Here is a 13,181-nt window from a genome sequence, read left to right as displayed (position 1 = left end):
CCTTAGGGAGTTCCAGTCTAGGCTAGGCTACCAGTCCACTCAGCCTGAATCCTTAGGGAGTTCCAGTCTAGGCTAGGCTACCAGTCCACTCAGCCTGAATCCTTAGGGAGTTCCAGTCTAGGCTACCAGTCCACTCAGCCTGAATCCTTAGGGAGTCCCAGTCTAAGCTACCAGTCCACTCAGCCTGAATCCTTAGGGAGTTCCAGTCTAGGCTACCAGTCCACTCAGCCTGAATCCTTAGGGAGTCCCAGTCTAGGCTAGGCTACCAGTCCACTCAGCCTGAATCCTTAGGGAGTTCCAGTCTAGGCTACCAGTCCACTGAGCCTGAATCCTTAGGGAGTTCCAGTCTAGGCTACCAGTCCACTCAGCCTGAATCCTTAGGGAGTTCCAGTCTAGGTTACCAGTCCACTCAGCCTGAATCCTTAGGGAGTCCCAGTCTAGGCTTGGCTACCAGTCCACTTAGCCTGAATCCTTAGGGAGCTCCAGTCTAGGCTACCAGTCCACTCAGCCTGAATCCTTAGGAGTAGTCTAGTATTTGCCTCAAACTTTTACCTATTTCAGTCCAAGTCAACCACTGAGTATAACCCTGGTTTTAGTAGGCCAACTATACTGTAGCTTCAATTGTCTACACAATTTGTCTGGTGATGTATGTCTATATGCCTTATTTCAGTGTCCCGTTATGAAAAGAGGGTGCAGAGCATGTTATTGTAGAGCTGTGTCTCATGGTGGGGTGTCATGTTACTGAGCTCTTCACTCATATCAAGTGAGAGTTGTAACCTAATATCTGATCAAGCCTGGGCCTGCTGACATAACCCCACCGCCTCAGTGTGAAGTGAAGTCAGCTCAGGGTTGATGTTTTGGACGGCTTTCACAGCACAACATTGGCTAACAAACAAGAACCAAGCCCTGTGACTTATATTTCAATACCTGATCATGTTTTAACTGAAGACGCAAAATATAATTGCAGACATATTGTAAAATGTTTCGGTGTTTGTTTCCCCATTCGGTTTACATTTGCATCTAAATGGAGATGCATTCAGTTGTACAAGTGACTAGGTATCTCCTTTCCTTTCCTTAAATGGAGAGCAATTCTATCATTTCCCTCCCAATGCTTCAGTCACTGCATTCAAAAGATAACAGCAAAATATTTTTTTACTTTTTTTTTTTTTTAGACAAAGTAAAGAGTATCAACTTATATTTTACTGTTATATTTTAGCCTGACAATTCATCACAGTTGCAATGTAGGCCTTCTTGTCACACAACTAGGCTCTACCTACTGTAGTCATGCTGATCATGCACGGCTGCCTTCTGACTGCTCTGTCATCTAGCTAATACACATGTATGATGCCTTGACAGAGCCACCTAGCCTGCGATTGAAATACTCGGAGAGCATCATCGATTCCGTTGCCATTTACATGTAACGTTATCAGATGAAAAACAAGCGAGCTGGTTGGATCCTGTTCATTGCACTATCATCTCTTACATAACCCCCACCAGGCTAGCTAAATAATGAAGTCAGTTAGCATACTAGCTAGCTAGCCAGGATCATTCCTAGTTAGTAACATTGACGTTGATAAGCATGCAGTTAACAACTCCATAGCCAACATTGATGTCAACGACTATATCTAACTTGCTAACGAACTATCTGGCTGGTGTGGGTTAGCACCCAAGCGGAACAGAGCGGAACCATTCAATTTTGTCGCATTCAGAATTGTCACCCTCCGATCCGTGTCTCTTTTCACACTCGCATAATGAACATCCATAGAAAGGTAACGTTAGCTCTCCAGTCCTTACCTTGTTTGGTTCAGTTGGCTTATCTGGTACCATCCACTGTTAGTTAGACTGTTGCAACTTGCTTATGATGTAATGCCTTTTTTTCGTTCGCCAGCTAGGAAGAAGTGCAGAAATAGCTAACGTTAGCTTACACACTCCATCAGTCCACACTCGATAAGGAGTCCGGACAGCTGCCTGCTATCACAGGTTTGCAACATATGCATATGGTTTTCTAGAAAACGGCTTAATTAGTTGATGGAACGGATCGGTTTCTAAAACTGATTTTTGACATGTATTTTAAAGTCTATATAAAAGCTCTGAAATCCTGTTCGTAGCCTTCCTTCTTGTGAGTGCGAATGTTGACTCAGTAATTAACTGAGACGCCTGTAATCCGGTGATTATCGTTCGACTACTTTTGCTTGATGCTCCGGCAGTCTGCACAACTAGTAATGTCATGTTTTAAAGGAGAAATAAATTGTCCATAAACAAATAACGAATATGTTGTGGGCCACATATAATAGTAGAAATAAGCTAGCTACATTTGAAGCGTGTATGTTGCTGTGTCTATGAAGCCGTAGAATAATGTATTTGTGTCACCAGTGAATATGAGATGGGTAGAGTCCGACATCTAGTGTCAGAAAGATGTAGCACTAGCCTGGGTACCAGTCTCTTCAGTTTACGTTCCACTCCTTGCCACTAGATTCGATAACCTTCACCGCTATCATCCAATCACAATGTTAATGCAAACTTGACTGATGGGAAAACGTTCTAATTTAATTCATACATTTGATTAGAAACATTCTAACATTGGGCATTCTGACGTAATACATTTAATTGTAAACATAAACATTGGGTGCAGAACGCTGGATTCCCGTTTATTGATATTTTTACCAGCAGCCAACGGATCACGTCACACCAGAGAAGCTCTCGCCATTCAAACGTGCTACTTCTAGGACACGCATTGGGCTATAGGGTACTGGTTTAAGAGCTATAAGAGGAATACAGTAGGATTGGAGAGAGAGAGGCCAGTGGAGATGTCAGCGGAGATGCATGAATTGCACAAGAAAGGAACATTGAAGACAGAGATGTGTAAATTAGAAGTTAATTCATAGGCTGGGCAGCCTGGGCTATTAATCCACCATTCGAATGCTAGCCTATATACATTACCTATACATTTGGCAGCCAAGCACGAGTGATCATTGTAGCCTTTTATCGTCTAGACATGATGTTGGAATATTTTAACGCCTAGAATAAAAACCCCAAGGCTTCCGTCAGACTCAATTGAATGACAAAAATAAAGAATTACAGGGGGCAGTTTAGAAAAAATCCTCTGGATAAGGCACATGCTTGGATAATAATTATAGAACCAACGTCTGTAGTAATACTATAGCTGTCTTTCCTTGTCAATTAATTTGAAATACATTATTTTAACATTATGCTATAATGTAGCCTAGGCCAACTTTCTGATGGACTACAGCCAACATTTTAAGGTGAGCATAGGTTTTGAATACGTTTTTAGGAAAGGAGAAATGTGATTTGTGTGTCTTGAGGTGCGCTGGTGGCTTTGATTGATGGGTCTTGTGTGTGTGTGAGAGAGAGAGAGAGAGAGAGAGAGATATAATTCACTAATTCTCTCTATGCCCATTTAGAAAGTAGTAGCCTGTCTGGACTCCATCTCTCAATAAGAGAGGAGGGACAAATAATACAACTGAAATTAGCATAACAAGGGGTACAAATTGAAGAAGGTCATGAAGATCAGCATATGTGCGAGGAATGACTACAGGTGCCAGTTTTGCGCTTCATTCCTCTAATTAATAGAATGCAATTGAAGCAAACCTAGATCAATTGAATCTTGTAGGCTAATATTGTCCGTATCATTATTTATCTCTCATTACTGAGTCCGGTCTAGCCACTTTGAACAACATGATATTGCATTGACACTGCCTTCTCACAAGGGAATTACCTCAGCAGGTCGTAATGGTATTGTTTGTTGTTGTTATTCTTAAAATTAGAATTCTATATTGCTCCAAATTTGCGCACACCCATGTTCCATATTGTTGTCATGGAAACTATTAATGTTGTTTCCAACTATCAATCAACAACTAGCTGCGCTGTAAATCCGGCTGCATATTGAACGTTGAGATTGCCCGAAAGACCAGTCAAGCAGTGGCAAGGAGTGGAATAGCTAGACTGGCATCAGGCTAATGTGGCACGGCCCCTTTGAAAAATACAAATATTTCGTACACATTGCACCACTGAGGTATATATTGCACAGAAACCTTATGGAAGCGAACACACCATTGCATAGATTTACGTAGTGTTAATTTTGGTAGGGATTTTTTGGGGGGGTAGGGATTTTTATTTTTTACATCTTGGAAGTAGCCTAACTAACTAACTAACGGTTATACAGTACATTAACTGCTTTTCCAAAACTATTTTAAAATATGTTTAGCCATTGCAGTGTTAGTAATGTTAATACTATTCAAGATGACGGTAAAATACATCAATATTTATTGAGTAAATAGGAATGCTTAAAAAAAATGTGACGCAATTTCTCTTGCAGATCATACAGCTGCAACAAGGTGGGGAATATTAGCGTTCAAGGTCATCCATGCACGCGCATATCTGAATCATAACGTTGTTTCGTGTCAGGCATAGAATTTGTTATAATAACAGTAGGCTATAACAATTACACCTCAAATGGCTTTACATGTGGGTACCGACCTCCTTTCATGACTTAACCTAGAGGTATTGATATGCATGACCCGATACAGAATTATCCCAAAACGATGATGTGACACAATGACGTAATGCAACATCAATGTACCACCAGAAAATCGCAGGACGGTTTGTGAGCCTCGAGCATCGCTCTGACCGAACATCCCATCCTCCTGTTTGTTTCTACAGAGCATTGTGTCCCATAATGCTTGGCGAGATTGACCACCAAGATGGCTGACGTTATGGATGAATATGAGAAAGAAGCTGGCTGTGTTCCTATTCTCCATCCAGAGGTAAGCTGCTTCGCCCTGCATCTTTGCACGGGGTAACAACGAGGGTGGATCTTGTACATGTCGGAATCTACTAAACATTATAAATGCGCCGTGTTTTGGGAGAACCACGATGCCACCCTCATCGGGAGGGCAGCCACCACCAAATACATGTCAGCTTTTCCCCTGCTGCGCAATAGCATGTTAGCTAGCCAGCTAATTGTTCTGAAGGTGTTTCTGAACCTAGTAAATCAGACGACATTCTTGGGTTGTTTATTGTGCCCAACAGATAAGCTACCTTGAAAATAACAGAATTACCGAACAAGAGATCGTAGGTAGTTATGCTGAACTGGTTTATTGTCGTCAAAAAAAGCAGGGTTTTGCTGCAGCCCGAAAAATGACTTGTGCTGAAATGTCATGTTGGTTGGTCGGTGATGGCAACGTTAGCATGCAAACAGATGGGCGCGGGCCTAGCAATGTAGCTAGCGAGGCTAGCCATGTCAGTGACAATATTTGTCAAGCAACGTCAATTGCATTAAACTATTCTGTCCTTGGCCAACATTCAGCCTATTTACATTTAGCCATATAAACGTATTAATGGTTTAGTTGCTAGCTAGGTTAGCAAGTTAGGGCTAACAAACTAGCTAGCTGAAGATTGTTCTAGCTAGTAGCTAGTCAGCCCTAGAGCTAGATATGTTTAGCCCATAGCACAGGAATAAACACTTGAATATCATGTTGTGAATGTGATACAATAATTACATTCACGTTGTAGCTTTATTCCAAATAAATTCAGATCTGACAATAATATTTAGGCCTTATCTGTGTGCAGATCGGCTTTGGGGCCGAAATGCATCCATTGTGACTGCTGAGAATAATACAGTGAACTAGCATCTAACGTTACTCTTTGTGTGCTGGCCGTTGGATTACTGTTGGGCTAATTTATACAGCACCCAAGACTTATTCACAGAACTTAGTAAGAGTTGAGCATGTCATACTTGGCATTTTAGTCTATATAGCCTATTAAATGTGGTCTGGCAAATTGCCTTTTGGGTCAGTCTTCAAAATTAGCTGCCTTATTTGTTTGTTGTCGAAATGCATTTTACTATTTGGAGTGCAAGGCTACGAACAACATGGAATTCAAAATTGAACTTGTTTCAGGCCACTTGACACTTGATTAACAAACATTAGATGTGTTTTTTAAGAATGGGTCAGTACAGAGGACCTGTCACTGTAAATTATTCATGGTTTACTAACTCGCTTGTGTTTGCCAACCTGTTACGCCACATGGTGTAAAAGGCTTATTTCCCCCTCTAGTCTTGGTGCAAAAAGTACTACGTTTTCAGTCTGGGGCTTGCAGCAAGCCACAGAAACGGCCATTTATTTGAAAAAGCCAATATTTGAAAGACAACCAATGGGCATTTAAATAGTGCCGTCTTGCCTTTCGTAAATCATTTGGCACAGGCACACACACTAAAACACACTGACTGAAAAATCTATTTTAAAGAAAATAACATTTTCCTGGCGTTAGGCTCACCAAGTTGCTGCCAATTGGTGTTACGTTTGCCAGATGCTTTCTCTTTTTGTTACTCTTGTGGTTAATGCGTTTTTGATATGTCAAGCCTCATTCCTCTCCATTTATTGGTTATGCAGGCTCTTTTGACATGTCACAATTACTGATTTCTATACGTAGTGTGGCACTGCATAGCTTAGATTTAGCCTGTGGTCCAGCATAGGGCATTTGGGCCTGAGGGGAGAAGGAGGGTAAACAAAAATAATGTCTCCTTGCATTAAAATCCCATCAGAAGCTCAACTGCTGTTACGGCCAACTCTGCAGCGGAATTAAACAACAGCATGTCAGTTAGGAGAGGGTGAGATCTAAAACCGCAAGGCACATTTAACCTGCGGAGGGTTGGGTGTTGCTGTAGTGGTAGACTACCTGAACTCAGGATTATGTAGTGTTCTGCTCATTGGCTATTATCTATGTGATTCTAGTATGTAGCCTAATAATACATATTAATATATTGCTTTTAGTAGACACTTTTTGTTTATCCCAGCGGGAATCAAACCCCGATCTTAGGTGTTGCAAGCGCCATGCTCTACCAACTGAGCCACAAAGGACTTGTGATCTTTCTGAGGCTTCATGGGACTCGTACTGCTCTTCTATGTGGACTAATTACTTTCTTTCAGTAAGACTGCAGCTAGGCTCATCACAAATCCAAGCCTTCTGTTGAAGATGGACAGCCCCATGTTGATATCTTGACTTCATGATGGTGGTGGGACATTGACTGCTTGGAAAACTGCTGTATGTCCCATGTTCCCTTGGTACAAAGCTTGTCTCATCATTAACTTATCTCTTGTATGACTCGTCTATCTATCGCTGCAGTATTCCACTCTTGATCATGTGTGATTGGAATGAGCAGTGTTAGGTCTATGGCAGGCTGTCTGTGACCGAGCCTGTTCCAGAGCCCTCAGGCCGTAACTGTCTCTTGTCACAGTAGAGGAAGCATTACGCCTCGATGACACCGACAGCGTCATTGCATTTTGTCACACCAGAAGTACATTTATTTTTAATGGAATTCTGCATTTGCGTTGCAGAGGCAGTAGTAGTGCGTACTGTGTGGTGCGTACGCTGGATTTATCCAACCTATACGTCAAACTGTATGTGTAGAGACGGCTTGACAGAAATGGTAGCAGAAGGTGAATGTTGAACTTTTGTTGCACACATATCCATATGATGCAGTGTACCATAAATACACAGCCACCTGCAATCACACGGGTTAATCCCTGGATAGAGGTTACACTTTCTCGGATTGTGAAGAATAGTGTTGGGCTATGCCTGTTGCCTCGACCTTGTTGCTGCTGTTAAAGAGCCTTCAGGCTTAGTGCCCTGGTCTGAATTCCAGCAGGTTGACTAAATGCTTTTTCAGATTCCTCCAAAGCTTAGCTGTCATGTGGCTTTTGAGGCATAGAGCTTTGTGGAAAAGCCATCTCCACTAATGCAGCATAGCCTAGGCCTAAATGTTTTGCATCTCTGATATAGGCTGTGCATTTATGGCCTGTCTCCCTGATTTTTTTTATTTTACTTGTATGAGCCTTTACTGTTCTCTGGTTGATCTCTAAAAGAGAGATGTGTGAAAGTGCCACATGACACCACCACCATCCACCTGCTCAGTTTTGTGGTGAACATCTGGTGTACTCTAGGGAGCCCCAGAGAGATCCACATCAATAAGCTACCCTTGGATACGACCGTTTGATACACACGTTCACTTATTCTCTCTGTCTAGGCCTGTTTTCCCCTCTGAATCTCATTAAACATGTCTTCTCATGAATTTGAGCCTCTTTTGCAATCTTTCCTATTGTTGATTTTGTTTGTCTGACTGTCAGCCACAGATATAGTTTGCGTCCCAAATGGCTCCCTATTCCCAACTTTGGACCAGAGCCTTACGGGCGCTGGTCCAAGGTAGTGCACTAGGCTATATAGGGAGCCTTTTGGGATGCTGCCTTAGCCGAACTCCTAGGCTCCTGACCCAGTTTAAAAATGCAAATTATTGTTTTTGAATAGAACAACTACAGAATCTTGCTCCATTGCTGGATTCATAATGGCAATGGAGGCAATAGACGGCACAGAGCATGTAGAATAACAGAGATAATGTAGAAAACGGAGTCTGTTCCTCTTTGGGGTCCTTTATAGTTGCTTCTTTAACATAGAAGTTCTCCAGTCCAGGTAGCATCCTCTCTCACTCAGCCATTGTCCTCTCATTAAATGAAACTGTGTGACTATTGAAGTAGTCCTACAAAATAAATGACCTTTATTTCAGATTGTTTAGATTGGGCCCGTCCACTGTGGTTGGTTAAGCCTTATCCTCTCTGTGCTTCCGGTCCTCATCTGGTGGCAACCCCTAGCTACTGAATGGCTGTAGTAGCAGCTTCAATAGATAATGAGCGGGTCACGTGTACTCTACGATGGGCAAGGAAGCATGTCCTCTGCCCTGAACAAGCTTCAGTCAATGGGTCAGATGCAACAAATGGTGGGATGTATTGAAAGTGTTGGTGATGAAGACTGGATCCAGAGATTGTATTTACAAACTACTGGCTACAGATGATGGCAAATACCCTAGTTGACTAAATTATTTGCGCTAACTTGTAAAGATAGGAATACAGGCACATCGTCACAGACCTATACTCTGAATGAAATGTATGTAATTTAGCTTTTTTTTACTAGCCTAAAATCTGACAGTAAACTGAAGAGGAGCACATTAGCTCATTATGGGGATACTGCAGCTAATACAATGCCACGCCATTCCATAGTCTACATTTCGTTTTTTTTTGTAGCTTATTTTTAGATCTGGGTGCATGACACCGTCCCCTGGGATGAGCCTGCCATATGTCCTGACTGAGAACTTCCTAGATCACTGCTTCCTCAAACAGACAAGATTCAAATGGTGACACCATCCGACACCATCCAGTCGACTGGACACCATAGATAACGTTCTCTCCACTTCTGCCGCGCATTGCCTCGTCCAGTGGATTAACAACTAGCAGGCATCCAATTATAGAGCTGAAAATTGCACATGCTGCAATGATCTGTTCCACTGTGGCCTGTAGTTACAATGTCCATCAGTTTGATGGTAATGAAGGTAGGCATTAACCCAGTGGTGTGTTCACTAGGAACCAACCGGAAGCAAACAGACTGAAACTGGGAGGGACTGCCTGAACTTGTCCAAAAAGAAATGCTTGTTTTTGTGTTCCGTTGGTTTTGCTACTGCAGTAATGTGAACCCAGGTTGACCCTGTTACCCCTCCAGGTTAAACAGATTATCTCTAGGGTTCAAGGACGGTGCATACATTCTGAGCAGCCTAGAGTTTGGAAATGTTCCTGCTGCTCAAGACACAGGATAGTGTATCCTGTTCTTCACTGCTAAAGATCCGTGAAAACACTCTTCCTCACGGCATATATGAATATAGATGAGCTAAGGGGCCTTGAATGCTGAAATTGACGAGACCAACACACACACACACACTAGAGGTCGACCAATTAATCGGAATGGCCGATTAATTAGGGCTGATCTCAAGTTTTCATAACAATCGGTAATCGGGATATAAAAAAAGTTTTTTTTACACCTTTATTTAACTAGGCAAGTCAGATTAAGAACACATTCTTATTTTCAATGACGGCCTAGGAACGGGGCTTAACTGCCTTGTTCAGGGGGGATTCGTTTTTGCAACCTTCTGGTTACTAGTCCAACACTCTAACCACCTGCCTTACATTGCACTCCACGAGGAGCCTGCATGGCAGGCTGACTACCTGTTACGCGAGGGCAGCAAGAAGTTAAGTTGCTAGCTAGCATTAACCTTTGTTTTTTATAAGTTATCTTAACATAATCACTAGTTAACTACACATGGTTGATGATATTACTAGTTTATCTAACGTGTCCTGCATTGCATATAATCGATGCGGTGCCTGTTAATTTCTCATTGAATCACAGCCTACTTCGACAAACGGGTGATGATTTAACAAGCGCATTTGCGAAAAAGCACTGTCGTTGCACCAATGTACCTAACCATAAACATCAATGCCTTTCTTTTAAAATCAATACACAAGTATATATTTTTAAACCTGCATATTTAGTTAATATTGCCTGCTAACATGAAATTGTCACTGCTCTTGCGTTCATTGCCTGGGTCGTTGCGAACTAATTTGCCAGAATTTTACGTAATTATGACATACCATTGAAGGTTGTGCAATGTAACAGGAATATTTAGACTTAGGGATGCCACCCGTTAGATAAAATATGGACTGGTTCCGTATTTCACTGAGAGAGAAACGTTTTGTTTTCGAGGTGATAGTTTCCGGATTCGACCATATTAATGACATAAGGCTCGTATTTCTGTGTGTTTATTATAATTAAGTCTATGATTTGATAGAGCAGTCTGACTGAGCAGTGGTAGGCAGCAGCAGGCTCGTAAGCATTCATTCAAACAGCACTTTTGTGCGTTTTGCCAGCAGCTCTTCGCAATGCATTGCGCTGTTTATGACTTCAAGCCTGTCAACTCCCGAGATTATGCTGGTGAAACCGATGTGAAATGGCTAGCTAGTTAGCGGGTGCGCGCTAATAGCGTTTCAAACGTCACTCGCTCTGAGACTTGGAGTAGTTGTTCCCCTTGCTCTACATGGGTAACGCTGCTTCGAGGGTGGCTGTTGTCGATGTGTTCCTGGTTCGAGCCCAGGTAGGAGCGAGGAGAGGGACGGAAGCTATACTGTTACACTGGCAATACTAAAGTGCCTATAAGAACATCCAATAGTCAAAAGTATATGAAATACAAATGGTATAGAGAGAAATAGTCCTATAATTCCTATAATAACTACAACCTAAAACTTCTTACCTGGGAATATGGAAGACTCATGTTAAAAGGAACCACCAGCTTTCATATGTTCCCATGTTCTGAGCAAGGAACTTAAACGTTAGCTTTCTTACATGGCACATATTGCACTTTTACTTTCTTCTCCAACACTTTGTTTTTGCATTATTTAAACCAAATTGAACGTTTCGTTATTTATTTGAGGCTAAATTGATTTTATTGATGTATTATATTAAGTTAAAATAAGTGTTCATTCAGTATTGTTGTAATTGTCATTATTACAAAAAAATAAAAAATAATAATCGTCCGATTAATCGATATCGGCTTTTTATGGTCCTCGGTATCAGCGTTAATCATAATCGGTCGACCTCTAACACACACACACACTGGTTAAGGGTGTTTTATTCAGGTATGAAGTGCATGTTAATTATGTCACACTAATGCAGGGTTTCTCTAAGTCTGTCTTCAGGACCCCGAGGGGTGAACTTTTAGTTTTTAGCCCTAGCATGGTGGTTTAAGTCATTAAATAATCATCAAGCTTTGATCATTGAGTCAGCTGTGTAGTGTTAGGGCAAAACCAAAACATGCACCCCTTGGGGTCTGGAGGATCACCGCCAAGTTTAGGAGCCGTATGTTCCTTTCCTCGTAACAAAAAAAAACCTGGCAGAGTAATGCCATGGTCTGTTCTCGTATGTTACCCCCTGGCAGAGTCATGGCCTGTTCTCGTATGTTACCCCCTGGCAGAGTAATGTCGTGGTCTGTTCTCGTATGTTACCCCCTGGCAGAGTCATGGCCTGTTCTCGTATGTTACCCCCTGGCAGAGTAATGCCATGGCCTGTTCTCGTATGTTACCCCCTGGCAGAGTAATGCCATGGCCTGTTCTCGTATGTTACCCCCTGGCAGAGTAATGCCATGGCCTGTTCTCGTATGTTACCCCCTGGCAGAGTAATGTCATGGCCTGTTCTCGTATGTTACCCCCTGGCAGAGTAATGCAATGGCCTGTTCTCGTATGTTACCCCCTGGCAGAGTGAGTGGCGGGACACAATGCAAATAGTCCGGGTAGCCATTTGATTACCTGTTCAGGAGTCTTATGGCTTGGGGGTAAAAGCTGTTGAGAAGCCTTTTGGACAAATTCAGGTAGATTTGTCCGTGTTTCATCCTATTTGCTTCCATTTGGTTGCTAGTGAATACACCCCTGGCCTACTGACTGTCCACCTTGTGTTTCTCTCACTGCCATGTAGGGAGAGCTGGTTCAGCACTTCACACTACTCCAGTGACATGCTGCAGGGCTGATTGAGCATGGGTGGCTTCAGGCACCCTTTGTGCCTCTCACCGCTCACGCCTGGCTGTCTGAGGCCCTTAGTCAAGCCCCCGTGTCCCTTAGCTAACACCCATGGCTGGAGGCTGACATGCTGATCTGATATCATTGGCTACTAGTCTAAAATATCCCTAACATTTTTGCTCTGTCTTTAGGGGTTTGTTGTATTGCCAAACCATCCTCCGTCTCGTCAGATAATGTAGTTACTGCTAGATTGGAGAGACAGGCCGTTATGGCCTCACCAGCAAAATAACGTCTCTGTTCCTGGAAGAAGTTGCTTGGACCTGTTTCTCAGCATTTTTTCAAGTCATCAGATCATGTTGCTATTCTGATGAAGACTTACTGTAAGCTAGTGTTTCCCATACCTAGCTCTGTTCTCCCTCAGGCCAGCGTTTGGCTTCCATTGTTTTCAATTGACAAGCTTGATACCTTATGGTCATGTGTAGCTCAGTTGGTAGAGTGTGGCTCTTGCAACGCCAGGGTCGTGCGTTCGATACCCACTGGGGCCGCCCATAAGAAAATTAAGGCTATGCACGCACTACTGTAAGTCGCTTTGGTCAGATAACAACAACAACAACAACAACAACAACAATAATAATATGCCATTTATGTCAGAGGTAGAGTTGCACAGTTTGGGGAATATTCAGAGGTGGAAACTTTCCATGGTAATTCACAGGATTATATGGGAATTAACAGAAATATATGCTAATTAATATTAATACCATTTTAAATAAAGATGTTTTT

At 42.4% G+C, this 13,181-nt stretch overlaps 1 protein-coding gene across 2 annotated transcripts in view; it reads left to right on the top strand.

The window, feature by feature from the left end:
- Positions 1–4,595: 4,595 nt before the first annotated feature.
- The window catches only part of LOC115180389 (palmitoyltransferase ZDHHC17-like), a 58,616-nt gene continuing 50,030 nt past the window's right edge, over positions 4,596–13,181 (top strand). Inside the window, exon 1 of one of the 2 annotated variants that reach the window (XM_029742445.1) lies at positions 4,596–4,784. In XM_029742445.1, coding sequence (XP_029598305.1) covers positions 4,722–4,784 — 63 coding nt within the window. In that variant the 5' untranslated portion in view covers positions 4,596–4,721. The remainder of the gene's footprint in view (positions 4,785–13,181) is intronic. The other variant, XM_029742444.1, reaches the window with a different exon arrangement.

Source organism: Salmo trutta, chromosome 40 (genome assembly GCF_901001165.1).
Source record: "Salmo trutta chromosome 40, fSalTru1.1, whole genome shotgun sequence".
Classification (NCBI taxonomy): Eukaryota; Metazoa; Chordata; class Actinopteri; order Salmoniformes; family Salmonidae; genus Salmo; species Salmo trutta.
Note: the sequence above shows the minus strand (reverse complement) of the source record. Positions and strands in the feature narration are given on the sequence as shown.